The sequence below is a fragment of the Sporothrix brasiliensis genome (assembly GCF_000820605.1).
Source record: "Sporothrix brasiliensis 5110 chromosome Unknown Cont19, whole genome shotgun sequence".
Classification (NCBI taxonomy): Eukaryota; Fungi; Ascomycota; class Sordariomycetes; order Ophiostomatales; family Ophiostomataceae; genus Sporothrix; species Sporothrix brasiliensis.
In genome coordinates, this window is record NW_024467138.1 from 2,331,633 (window position 1) to 2,344,609 (window position 12,977).

The window sequence follows — 12,977 nt, forward strand, 5'->3', positions numbered from 1 at the left end:
CCCGACCTATCGTTGAGGTGAAATGGGTGATGGGGAGGATGGCGATGACTCCAGGAATGGATATCATCATCTCCGCGGACCAGGTGAGGTTGACCGGGAATCAGCAGCGGTGGTGTTCCAGAGTAGCGGAGACCGAATACTGGCGGCGATGGGTACCTCGAAACAGAGCGGCCACGGGATATCGGTGCGTATATAGGAGACATTGGCCGCGAGGCACGCCCGTGACGTTGTCGACTGTCAACACGATCGCCATCGCGGCTTGAGACAATCCGCTCTTGGTTGTCATCCTGAGCACTACGAGAGCCATGGGATGGGGAACGTGTCCCATGACGGCCGCTGTTGCCACTCTCCCTGTGCTCTCCCTCCAAGAATGGCCGTGTGTAAGTCGTCGATGGGTGGTTAATGTCTTGTCGGGTGGATTGCAACAGCCCACTTCTTTCAACACCTGCTCTTATAGAGCGTGGAGAATTGGCCTCGTTAAGTTCCTGTTTAGGAGTGTTATTGTTCCTGGCGGTACCGACGGTGCTGGTGGGGGACAGGTTTAGTCCGGTCAAGGCTGGGACAACTTCACTGGTGAGATCACCAACGCTCCCATTGTCGCTGCTGCTGGCTATGGCATGGGTTGGATGGTTTGTTGGGCTGCCTGCAGGGACGGTGGCCGAGGCGCCTGCTAGGATACCCACCACCGGCATTTCAGTCATTGGCACCCCTTCCCTCGCCTCGTCATCTTTTTGATTTTGCCGAGACATTTTGTCTTTCACGCTCACTACTTCCGCATCGTGCCGGTCGGATCTGGTTGTCTCTCGTCCTGCGGATTCTCCCCGAGTAAGCTTCTCGGCTGATCGTTCCTCCTCCTTCATGTGCGCTCGACGTTTCACATCCCGATCTTTGCGCTTTGCCTTGGCTTTGGCCATTCCCCTTCTTTGCTTCTTAAGGCGAATCTTTGCTGCTAGATAGTCTAGAGCACGCTCCTCCATAATATCTTTCATGAGACGCTCCTTCTGCCGTGCTTTTCGCTTCGCAGCAGCGGCTCGGCGTGCCTTTTTCTCAGAGGACGTCTCTACGATACGCCCCTTGCTATGCGCAAGGTCGTACGCAAGACCGATACGGATAAGCTTTTCACGGCGCAGGAGCACGTTGTCGCGGATAACATCCTCGGCGGGTAAGATTTGATCGTCGCGTCGGGCGTCGATTTTAACGAGAACAACGTAGCGCCCAGCGTCCAGGTCAACCTCAACGCTGACCGAGCGTGACATGCGGTAACCTGGCTGGCTACGGACAATGTAGTCGAATGCATCGTCTGCCTCGTTTGTTTGTGCTTCGTTGTCATTGTCGACTTTATGAAGACGAAAGCTCAGGCTGAATAAATACTGGCCCTCAAGCCCTCGAAAGTAACGTTCGTCAAGCTGGCTGAGCACAAGGACAACGGGGCCTGGGCGAGCAAGTGCGAAGGAAAATTTAGTATCGTTGTATTCGAGTGTCCAGGGTACGGTCATGGTCGTCCATATACTCGCCGTGGTCCAGTCATCGCCAAATAGTCGTGTGCGATCAAAGGCCTGGTATTTCCGCAGGAGGTCCTCATATGAGATCCAGAAGGAGCCGTCGTCACCGAAACGATGCTTGAGCTTCTGGATCCAGTCTGCTGTCCACTCCTTGGAACCATCGCTCCATGCACCTCTCCACTCATGACGGCCCCATGAGTTTTTGAGGAGAACCAGGCGCACACCGTCCATTTCAATCGCACGCATAACGGAGTACGCGTGTTGTTCTACGATGCCGCCGCGGTCACCTCGCCCCTTACCCCAAACACCTGTACTGCAGCTAAACAGGAATGTGTCGTTGACCTTCAGGAGCTCTTCATTCCAGAAATGTTCCTTGTCTAGGATATCACTTGTGTAAAGTTCTGAAGTGACGCCCCCGGTAAGATCTTCGATGCCCTCACCCGTGAAGCCTCCCTCGATGGAGGCGTAGTCGCCGTGGGCCTTAGCGTATGCCTTTTCAAGCAGAGGAAGCCACGTTTCGTTTGGGTTCTCGCATTGCGCAAAGTAGAGCGCACCACTGTTAGACTGGTAGATCTTGCGGTACGCCTCCTCCGAGTTGACGCGTACACGGTCCTCTAACATATTACGCTCTGATCGGCTTTCATCGTAATTCGGTTTAGTCAAGTATAGCTGTTTCGGATGGTGGTATAAGTATGGGATTGGGAACGGAACAAAAGAGAGAAATGGCTAGGAAAGAAAAGAACGTACCTTGTCATCAATGATCTCGCTGAACCACTCGCCGTCGCGATGGAAAACGAATCCATACACGCCAACAGTAGCATCGTGTGCTACGCATACACGCTCAATCAACCCCGGCTTGTTGCTCAGAGTACAGAGAGCAGCCATGAGCCAGCAATCTCCGTCGCGCCCCTGACGTACGTCGTTGGCTGTTGGGCCGTCGATGAAGAACTCGGGGTGGTCAAAAATGTCAGGGACACGCTTTACAGCCTGAGGATTGAAGTTGGGCGCAATGTAGACTGGCTGGAGAGGAACACTTGGTGTGCGACGCCCACGGCTGCGGCTAGGTGGAGGACCATAGTTGATGATGCAGACATTTGACAGACTTTCTAGACAGTCTCGGCGATCTAGTTGAATATCAAGTTCCAGGTCAAAGTGTGGGTCGCGGTATTTTTGATTGATGCGGCGACACTCCTTGACGATGTGTGCAACTTTTGCACGGCACTGGGCAGCGGCCTCAGCGTAGGAAGCGGTAGTAGACTGGCCGCCATTGTTGGATTGGGTGGCTATACGGTGTGCTGCCTTGTCGGCGTAGGCTTTTTGGGGAACGATGGAAGTAGGTTTGCCAGGCCTTTTGGACTAGAACTCGGCCCAGAAATCATCGATGACCTCCTGAGGCGCGCGGTGTACACTTGCACGGCGTGGTGGGCGGAGCTTTGGCAGGCTAGCGGCGGCAGGTCGAGAGGGCTCATCGTGGATGATGATCCGGGGTTGACCGTGTAGGTAACTGAAGCGGTCTGACAATACAGACATTGTACCGCGGATAGTAAGTAGCCTGGGCAGCCACTGGATTAGCAGTCGAGGGTGGCAAGGCCAACGACCGAAGGGATGAAGCTCTTGTTCCTGATTACTTTGATTCTCGTAGTTCTTTGTGGAGAGGTCGAAAAGGAGGATGGAACGAAGGCAGGTCCACGATGGACAGAAATCAGGAACGCAGCCGAATAAACAGGAAAAGGAAACGAAAAGAAGAAAGAGACCGAGTGAATGGGTCTCTGTAAAGGAAGTTGCAAAAAATGGGACGTGGGGAATGTTGTGCAGTGTGCGTCTGGCCAACGACGTGTCCAAGTGGGCTGAGAACATTCACATCTATTGATCGCGTGGAGACGCCACACCCTGTTTCCATCGTGTCCCAATTCCAACCTCTTTTGGTGTCCTTTGCGAGGTAGGGCAAACAGGGGCCTATTCATGGGTCCTTGCTGATAGGCTCGCAGCTATCGGTGGGAAGCCTACCCATGAACATCGTATTTTTCGGATTTGCTACACTTTACTGGCCTCAAAGATTCTGTTATGATATTAGAGGCACTTGAAGATGTCTTCACGGCGAAGCCTGGTTAAATAATATTGGGCATGTTTTACAGGACAATCTTTTATTTACCAAAGCCTGGTTGCGAGTCAACCTCAGGACCCGTCTAGCACAGCCGCTGTAGGGAGGCTTAGGGGGGCCGTTCGGAGAATTGCCGAGCTTCTCAACACGCGGGACAACTGGAGATATTTCACTGACGCCCAACTTGACATCCACCAAGGCTTGTTGATTTTATTATTAACTATTGCGCAGTTGTCTATGTAGGTACATCGTTATTATTATATTGGTAACTATCGATCCTCTGGGCTTATGAAGTTGTTATAAGGTTGGATCGAGACTGTTGGGAGAGCCTCTGATTGGGCAACGAAAAGCAAATATACGTTTTGTAATGCTGTGCAAAATTAACGAAGTATTGAGGAAGCCGAGTAAGTTTTTACTGGCAGGATAGAATATTTCGAGGTCTTGCACACTAATGATGGGCGCTGAGGCTTGCGAATGCGTCCGGGCTGTGCCTCCCGTTGCTCCACTCCATGCCAAGCGCCATTATGCTATCCCTGCTGCGACCACTAACAAACAAGTCCGCTGGGTATACTGCCATGGTAGTACCAGAGGGCGATGCCATTGTAGGTGGCGGGGGTTGTCGCTGCACTGACGACAAGGATGGTTGCGTGGTTGGATATTGTGAATTCTGTTGGGCATGTGTTGATATCATACTGGTGTTGTTTGACATGGTAAGGAACGGATTATTCGCAACCCGTGTCGTGGCAGGCAAATGAGTTTGCGATGATTCGTTCTTGTTAAAGAGACTTTCGCCTCTAGATGGCTGCTGCTGCGCAGGTGGTTGGAGAGAATTTAGAACTGGCGTGTCTAACGGAGAAGCCATTGGTTGTGCCACGACGGGGGAAAGCGGTTGCATGTTGTATAATGCCATGATAGAGGCTGTATTGTGTAGCCGCGGAGGCTGCGGCTGAGGTGGAGGCTGTGTCACAAACGGATTGTTCATCGGCCTTTGAGGTGGCTGGGGTAGCTGCGGGTTGGGGTTTTGCAACGACGACGGGGAGGCGCCGGACGGGTTTCCATTAGGTAGTGGGTAGGTGTGCGACTGGGATAAGGTTGTGAAGTAGCTCGCTTGGGACTGCTCTGGGATTTGTCCTAGTGCGTTTGGGGATTGAATGCGAGTGGGTGACCGTGTAAATGGATTATTCCCAAGCGTACCATTAGGAAATTCAGATGTTACGACAGACAGCGGTTGTTGAGGTTGCATGGGGGACTGGAGTCGCTGATACTGTACATGCGGCAGTGGCTGTAGCTGCTGCTGCTGTGATGCGTTGTCAACATTCATGAACGGGTTATTGTACTCTACTCGTTGCGGTAAAATGCTTTGGTGAGATCGGCCGGCCGGAAAGGTGGAAGAAAAGTATGGTTGACCTGCTGATGAGACACTGAGCGGAGACTGTGCTTGGAGGGCCTGCTGATGCTGGTGCTGATGCTGCTGTTGTTGTTGCATGCTGCTTCCGGTGTGGTGGGGAAATAATGGCTGCGGCGGGCTCAGTGCCAGTGTCTGAAAAGCTTGATGCAAATTGAAGGCGGACGTAGACGCCGTGACAGTTGGGTTAAATGGCGTAGCTTGCTGCGGTGGTGTTGGAACGATGTCGAACGGGTTTGTAGCGCTGTACAGTTTTTGGTTCTGCAGCGTACCCGTCGATTGGGATGACTGCGGCGGCGCTGGTGAGGGGGCAATATCCAGTGTATCAAAAGGATTTATACCGCTGTTCGCAGAAGGCGATGAAGGTGTCCGAAGAGATGTCGGCAAGGGAACGCTCAGTCCCGTGGTGGTCATCATTGATGCTGTTGGATTAAAGGTGCGGGTCGGTGCGGATAGTGAGCTATCACGCGGTGACGCAAGGGGGTGGGCTGAGAGTCGACCATTGCTTACACCTGCGTCACCCATGCGCACCAACATGTCAATAGCCCTGTCTAGATCCCAACTGATTGCTTTGAGCACAACGGTGTTGCGTCGGTCATCGGAGAAACCCATATCACGCAACCTTGCTAGCTTTCCATCAAGGCTCTCGCCGCCATCGGTGTGTTTGTCGGAGCCAAATACTTGTGAAACTTTACTGCGGATCCTGGATCCTGACCCAGAACCGGATGACTCTGGCCGCGGGTATGACACGGCACGTGGTAGTGGGGAGGTCGGTGTGGGGTTACGCTTGTCAAGATTGCCCGGAGTGCTGTGATTAACAACAATATTGGCAGAAACATTGTCTTTGACCCTGGAGGGGAGGGGAAAGATGGAGGATACGGAGCGTACATTTAAACGGCCAGGGGTCTTGGGTGGGAGTGGTGGTGGTATATCGTCGGATCCAGAGCTGTCGGTGCTGCGGTGACGGCCAGCGTTTGTAGGTTTGGAAAAGGCAGAGTTGATATACTTTTGGCGAATAAAACGCTCCATGGCTGAATCGGCTTCGTCGGCGTCGATGGGAACTGCGGGTTTTCGGCCGATTGGATTGTACACTTTGTTGGATGCAGCGTTACCGACCTTGCGCATATTCTATACGAAGCAGCAAATTAGACCAACACGGCGAGGAGCAAATTTGGACGTGAGGGATGGACGTACGTCGACTTGTTCGTTGGACCAGCTGTCCATGCTCAAAGACTTGACTTTGGATACGTGCGTACCCAATTTGCGATGGATCGCTGCGCATCGCATGCAGAGAAAGATGCCAAGCTGTGGTTTCGGACAGAGAGTGGTTAGCATGCATATAAAGAGGACATAAACGCAAATAGTGAGGATATTGGCTGTAGTCTCCCCTGGGGGTCCGCCAGAAGCCGGGGATTGGACGCCGAACAAGCTCACATTCCACGATGCCCACGCTGGGATATGAGTTAGCAAGATTACATTTGCTTGGCAGCGGGTGATATAGCTGCATAGATACCGGTAGTGCGAGAAGGACAGCGGTATAACACACCTGGATTACGCGCCTGACAGTCAGCGCAGACATTGTTGCCTGACACCGACTGGACAAGGTCCTGAAGATACTTTTCGTTGCGCGCCTGTTGGCGTTTGCTTAGTAGACCGGACATGGCGACTGGTAGTGGGCAGGGGAGAGCCACGAAGGCGAAAGCTGCGGATCAAGCGGCGGGCAGAACGCGGTTGCAGGCGCAGAACTGTTTGTTTCGAAGTTCAGGGCACAGTCGCGTCGGAAGCGAACGGTAATGCAAAGCAAAGCAGCGACGTGAGTTTATATGATGAGTGGAGCGCGGGAGCGCGCGCAGACATGTATGTCTTTGTCCGCGTGTCTGTATGTGCATGCGTGCGTGCTGAGTTGCCGTCTACGGATGCTAGTCGGTTTGCAGCACGAGAGCATAGACTGTAACAGGAAGGGAGCTCCGAACAATATGTCGGTTAGAGTTGGATTCTTTTCGGATATGGCTCGCTTTTTCTGGTCGATGGATGCTGGCAGGCAGATACGTATTCTGTCTGTCGGCGTATGCCGCGGGATTGGATATCGGAGGCGGAGGGGAAAGGTGATTTGTACACGACCAAATAATATTTCGTTAGATACTTTGTCGCCAGCTTCTCACCGGGGCAGAACGACGAAAAGGGGAGAGATGTTCATACCCAACAAAGAGAAGGCTCGTGTGTGGCCTTGGCCTAGAAAAAATCAGGGGTCTGAATAGACTGTGGGTCTGCCAGGCCGGACCGTGATGGATAGAGTACGAATAGGAGTATTGCTCCACACAAAATGCGCCATAAATCTTTCGCCGCCTCTTAATTTGTATTGTTTATTTTGAATATGTATTTTACGGAGCGTTGCGAACGAGAGGACAGCCTAGGTACAATACATTTTTACCCCGATGTTTATCTTGCACAGCCAATTTTTATGCAATGATGGCGTGTTACACTTGGCTAGGTCATTTGAATTGCAGCGCGGTATGTCGTTGCCAGCCTGGACAAGACAACCACCGACTGTAGCTACAAACTTGTCTGAGTGAAAAAGGGGTAAGTAACCTTAGCGGTTTCCGCACACGAGAAATCGCCGAGAATGGCATTAGCGGCTGGAGCTTGTTTTGCACTGGGCTTTGGTGGGTAATTATTGGCTGAACTGCTTTTATGAAATGTGTTTTGTGACTTACGGTGCGGAGCGTCAGTCAGCCTAGCATGCTACGTTTCGACTCATCTCAGGTCTCGCCATTTGTTCCCGTAAACCTTCGACCTATAAAAAAATGTCTTCCGAGAACATCACTGACATTGGGTTTCTCTCTGGCGGCTATGAGCGCTTGCGCGCTGCTGTTGATCGTCTTACAAAGCAGGACGGCGCCGACAATGCCGTCCCTACACTGCCGTCGTCAGCACGGGTTCAGGCAGCACTTGCGGCCATACCCAGGCCAGGCCAGTCTGATTACCTCCAGCCACGCGGCGCCCGCGTGGCCCATGACCACATCCTCGACACCATCATCCCTGCGCTCAATGGCCAAAACTTAAGCGGTCGTTATTATGGATTTGTCACTGGCAGCGTGCTCCCCATAGCCGAGGCCGCCGACAACATCGTCACCGCGTTGGACCAGAATCTACATGCGCATCTACCGGCGCAGACAGTTAGTACGGCTGTTGAGGCAGCCGCGCTGCAGATGCTTGCGAACGTTTTCGGACTGGACGATGGCGACTGGACAGGTCGTATATTCACCACCGGCGCAACGGCAAGCAACGTGCTCGGACTGGCCATGGGCCGAGAGGCAGTTATAAACACAAGACTGCGACAGCGGCGTAGGTTGTCTGGAAAGGGTGTTGACAGTTCCACGGCCTCACCCGTTTCCGTGGCCGACCTGGGCCTCCTCAAGGCGTGCCAAGAGGCAGGCGTGTCCGACATCCGCATCCTCACAAGCTTGGGTCACAGTTCGTTATATAAAGCCGCGAGCATCGTTGGGCTGGGCCGTGCCGCCATTATAGACTTGCCGTACAGTGAGGCTGAACCGTGGCGTCTCAATATTTCTGCTGTCGAGCAGACACTCGCAGACGCGTCCCAATCCGCGGGTGGTGAAAGGCAAACCGACTCCTCTGTGGCATACATCATCAGCATTAGTGCCGGTGAGATTAACACTGGTCGGTTTGCAACGACAGGGCTGGAGGATATGCAACGACTACGGGCACTTGCCGACAAATACGGCGCATGGATTCATGTTGACGCGGGTGCGACTCCCATCCCTTGCTCGCTAACTTCCGTTCAAGTTTTTCTTTGCTGACTACTCTTTCTTTGCCCGCCATACACAGCCTTTGGATTGTTTACAAGAGCTTTGCCCTCTACACTTGAGTTTGCTCGCATTAGACAATACACGGATGGCCTGGAGCTGGCTGACAGTATCACGTCGGATGGCCACAAGCTCTTGAACGTTGTGAGTAAACAACAACAAAAGAACCACTTTGCATGAGTGTATAAGGTAACATTGGACGCAAAACTAAACTTGGATGTACTACAGCCGTATGATACGGGTATCTATTTCTCCCGACACGCCAGTTTACAAACAGAGGTTTTCCAGAACACCAACGCCTCTTATCTGACCGGAGGAGCGATCGGTCAGCTACCCGACCGCGACGGTCCATTTGTTCCCAGCCCAATGAACATGGGTATTGAAAATTCTCGCCGTTTCCGTGCGTTACCTGTTTATGCCGTTTTGCTCAGTGAGGGTCGAGAGGGGCTCGCTGCGATGCTGGCCCGCATGGTGCGTTCGGCCCGTGGCGTTCGGCAGATATTGCATAGGTTGCCAGAGTATGAGGTATTTGGAGATGAGGATGCATCACGCAAGGATGGCGATCTAGTTGACGACACACACATAGGTGTGCTGTTTTGGGCCAAAGACGAATCCCTGAACGCTAATCTGGCCGAGCGCATCAACGCTTCCCGTCAAATGTACGTCAGCCCAACGGCATGGCGCGGCCGGCCAGCCTGCCGTATCGCCGTGAGCAGCTGGCGGGTGGCCGAGGGAGACCTGCAAGTTGTCGAAGTAGTTTTGAGGAAAGCAGTCGCGATAGGAGATTCGTAAGGGAAGGTCGTCTTCTATCCAAACCGCCGCGAGCCAGCCTGGTGCGCTTTGTCGCTCTTGCGGTCGACGCCCTTCTTCTTGCCAGGGCCGATCAGCTCGAGATGGCCGGCGCGGTCGCCGAGCATCGCCTCAGTTTTTGCAGCGAGGCCGGACGAGAACTTTTTCATCACCTTGCCTGTGCTTGCATGTGCTTTCACCGCCTTGGCAGACCGAGGTGCCTTGGTGACCCGAGTGAATCGTTTTGGCGCGCCGCTGGAACCGGAGGCGATGGCCTGTTTCTTTGCTTTGCGAGAGTTGGACACCGGTTTAGCCGATTTCTTAACTGCCCCTTGAACCATTTTTATTTTCTGTTTGGGTAGTGTCGCAATTATTTTTCGAGGAAACGAGGGAGAGCGGATGTTGTGGCAGGCGTGATGTGGATTGAATTGGGGGAGAGGAAAAAAAAACCCAATAACAGCGGACTATGGATTATTATTACGACACGAAGTAGCGTATTTTGCCGCTCTTTAATCTGACCGCCTTTTAAGATGGGGAGCATTTCACACTGACTGGTTGGATCGAGCGGGAGCTATTCACTAGTTGGATAATTAATGGGAAATAACGATGGAATACTCCGTACATCGCCGCTCATGTGAAATCATTACATAATATACCGGAATGCGTGCCCTGGATGGTTCCCGATGTTCCTGCCTCTCAACAAAGCTCAAGTAGCGCCTGGGCTCGTAGACGCCCTATTTCTTCGACGTCCCTGGTCGCTGAGTTAATCTTGTCCACGTTTATGTCTGGCCGGTCTATTGATCCTGTCAACGATACATCCGGAGTGGGTAAATTTGCAACACGGTCACCCACTCTTGCGAGAAGTAGGCGCATCCGCCCTAGCTCGCCCTCCACTGGCCCATCACGCGTTACGAGACTACGCTGTGCAGGAAGGATTTCAGACGAGACACCGTCGAGCAAAGAGTTTATCCCACGTAGGCGCCGCACACGTGCTGCTGTTTCTGCCCGATGACGTGCAAGCGCCTGCAGCTGCACCACCTGCTCTGTATACCGGCGGGCCTCGAGCGGTAGTCTGTCAGCCTCATGGGAATCGTCCCAGGCTACTGGAAGGTGAAAAATTGTCGCCGACGCAGCTGTTTGTTAGCAGGGACGGCCATGAAGAAAGTCAAGAAAACGGGGAGGACTCGTTGTGGAAGGCATACTGTAGTCCGATCCTCGGTCAAGAGATTCACTGCCAGCATCGTTTGGTAGGGCCAACAGGTCGTCGCTAGTAGCCTGGTAGAGCTGGTCCAGTTGTTCGGCAACGTGGCGGACAGCCGTTGAGGTGTGCACACGGCGAGAGTGAAGCAACAGTAACTGGTTGGTGCGCACAAGGACCTCGTCGATAACTTTGGGAGGTATGCGCCTTCCACCGTCTCCGATGTCACCGGTGCTGTTTTCGATAGCTACTGCATCGCGACCACGTATGGTTCCTCTCGAGTTGTTTCTCCTTTGCCAGGTGCGCGATGGTGTGAGCGGCTGGGCCAATTGACGCGTGGCAAGTTCGAGAAAAGCCCGTTTAATGGCAATGACGGTCGGGGGATCCATCTTTAACTCATGTAGGTATGTCTGCGCGGTGTGAGAGAAGGCAGGCGATAGGGCTGACAGTCATATCGCAAGGTTGGTTGTCGCGATGCTAGTTTCGCGTCGCGTCGTGTGGACAACTACAAAGTCGTCGCGCAGCTAGGTGCTTTTAGCTTGGCCCGTCCCAAGACCGTAATTACCGTGTGGGGTTAGCCTGGTGGGCTTAGGGATGGTCGTTGGTTAGTACACGGCTTACTCTACGCCGTAGGGAATTTTGAAACGTGGACAGATATGATCAAAAAAAATTTGAGGACAGGCTCTGCTTAACGAAAAGCTTGGCCTGCTTGTACATTTACAGGTAGGTTCTGGTACTGGGTCCCTTTACGAAATACGTCATTTTTTTCCACCTTTTATTCTGACTTTTGATAAATGTTTCTACCCCGCAGTTTAGGCGAAGCCTTCGTTGCCACATTCCCGATAGCATCTTCACATTGTATACCAAAGCACAATGATGTGCCGTCCTTCCTCAAAAGACGGATGAAGCATCCGGTTGGACATACTGGCGGAAACAGTGCTGTTGCCTTTGCGGCTTTGTGTTCTCAAAGCTACGGTGGCCGATATGGAACAAGCAGTTATTACAAAGCATTACGAGCCAATGACACACTACAAGGTAATACGCCCAATTCGTTCAAGGAGTCTTACTGGGGGGCCACACTTTGGCAAACGATTAAGGATTAAGTGCCCCAGTACCACGGTTCGAGACTGTGCGTAGAATCTAGCAGGGGCTGAAAGGAAGCACACCGACGGTGAGCCAGGCAGAGACGGAAGAACGGAAGAGTTGTGTGGGAAATATTCACATGTAAGATATTGAACGGAATCGTTGAGGCAACCAGGACTAGCGATAGCTTGTAATGGGGAGTCAAGCAAACCATATATAGCTGGTCCGCAAAGGGGTCGACAGCGAAAGGCACACTTTACTTAAACTTGCCCTAACGGCGCGGGAGGGAATGCCGGGCCGTGCCAAGTCTGGGCTCTTCTTTGAGGAGCACCTCTCGTCTCAGATCTCATTCTCGGCAAGACGGACAGAAATTAGAATGTAATACTCCGGGACTATTCTCGAAATTACTCACGGAGCATTCTTTGCTTCCCCATCTGCTCTACCAGCCCATCGGCTTTTTGGCAGAGAGGGAAGGGGCGGAACCTTTTGGCTCGGCCGACTTGCACTTCCTGCCAGGTTGACAAACAATGGTGGGTCACAAGGTGTTAGTTCCTCATGTTTGAACGAACTCGGGCGCGCTGGGACGGGGCAAGTGGGAATTGCCGGGGTGGACCCCGGGGAGACCAGTGGGAGAGATTAAGCCGGACCAGCCAGCAAGCGAAAATAAGGGGGTCTCACCACACCTTTAAAACTTGCAATTACATGCTTTTAGCAAGAACTACGAGTAGTTTGCATATTGAACTGTCTGGGTGGTGCGGCGCAAATTCTGCTCCCCGTGGAAGAGTAACGTGCTTGACCTGCCAAGATTGGGCCTGGCCAGAACAGGAGGCAAGAGCCTGCCAATTTTATGTAGTACGTGCTTTGGAAGACGAATGTGGTCTTTGTTGCAACAGCCTTTTCTCTTTGCCCGACAGAGCAGATTCGGAGCTTCCCACGCACAAGTCGAAGGCGGAGCTCACATCTTTCACCCTTGCGGGCGCATTTGGGCGCTTCCGGTTGCCGTTCCTTAACAGAAGCAAGATTCCAGCATTTCTAGAAATTTGCCTGTCCACCCTCCTATTCTTCATTTCGC

The 12,977-nt window shown here is 52.8% G+C and overlaps 4 protein-coding genes across 4 annotated transcripts; 1 reads left to right on the forward strand and 3 right to left on the reverse strand.

The window, feature by feature from the left end:
* Positions 1-498: 498 nt before the first annotated feature.
* On the reverse strand, positions 499-6,669 carry SPBR_00014 (uncharacterized protein; the record flags this gene model as incomplete). The annotated part of the gene is made up of 8 exons (XM_040758335.1): positions 499-525; positions 768-2,171; positions 2,250-2,357; positions 2,421-2,858; positions 5,897-6,136; positions 6,203-6,313; positions 6,443-6,459; positions 6,555-6,669. 8 exons carry the CDS (start codon positions 6,667-6,669, stop codon positions 499-501), a joined length of 2,460 nt encoding a protein of 819 aa, XP_040618445.1.
* A 1,143-nt stretch (positions 6,670-7,812) lies between these two features.
* On the forward strand, positions 7,813-9,627 carry SPBR_00417 (tyrosine decarboxylase; the record flags this gene model as incomplete). Its single annotated transcript, XM_040758736.1, has 3 exons — positions 7,813-8,776; positions 8,858-8,979; positions 9,124-9,627. 3 exons carry the CDS (start codon positions 7,813-7,815, stop codon positions 9,625-9,627), a joined length of 1,590 nt encoding a protein of 529 aa, XP_040618446.1.
* Positions 9,628-9,641: 14 nt separating this feature from the next.
* On the reverse strand, positions 9,642-9,965 carry SPBR_01134 (uncharacterized protein; the record flags this gene model as incomplete). The annotated part of the gene is made up of 1 exon (XM_040759451.1): positions 9,642-9,965. One exon carries the CDS (start codon positions 9,963-9,965, stop codon positions 9,642-9,644), a length of 324 nt encoding a protein of 107 aa, XP_040618447.1.
* A 560-nt stretch (positions 9,966-10,525) lies between these two features.
* Positions 10,526-11,211, reverse strand: SPBR_01000 (uncharacterized protein; the record flags this gene model as incomplete). Its single annotated transcript, XM_040759319.1, has 3 exons — positions 10,526-10,540; positions 10,612-10,727; positions 10,827-11,211. The coding sequence occupies 3 exons, from the start codon at positions 11,209-11,211 to the stop codon at positions 10,526-10,528; spliced, it is 516 nt and encodes a 171-aa protein (XP_040618448.1).
* Positions 11,212-12,977: the final 1,766 nt, after the last annotated feature.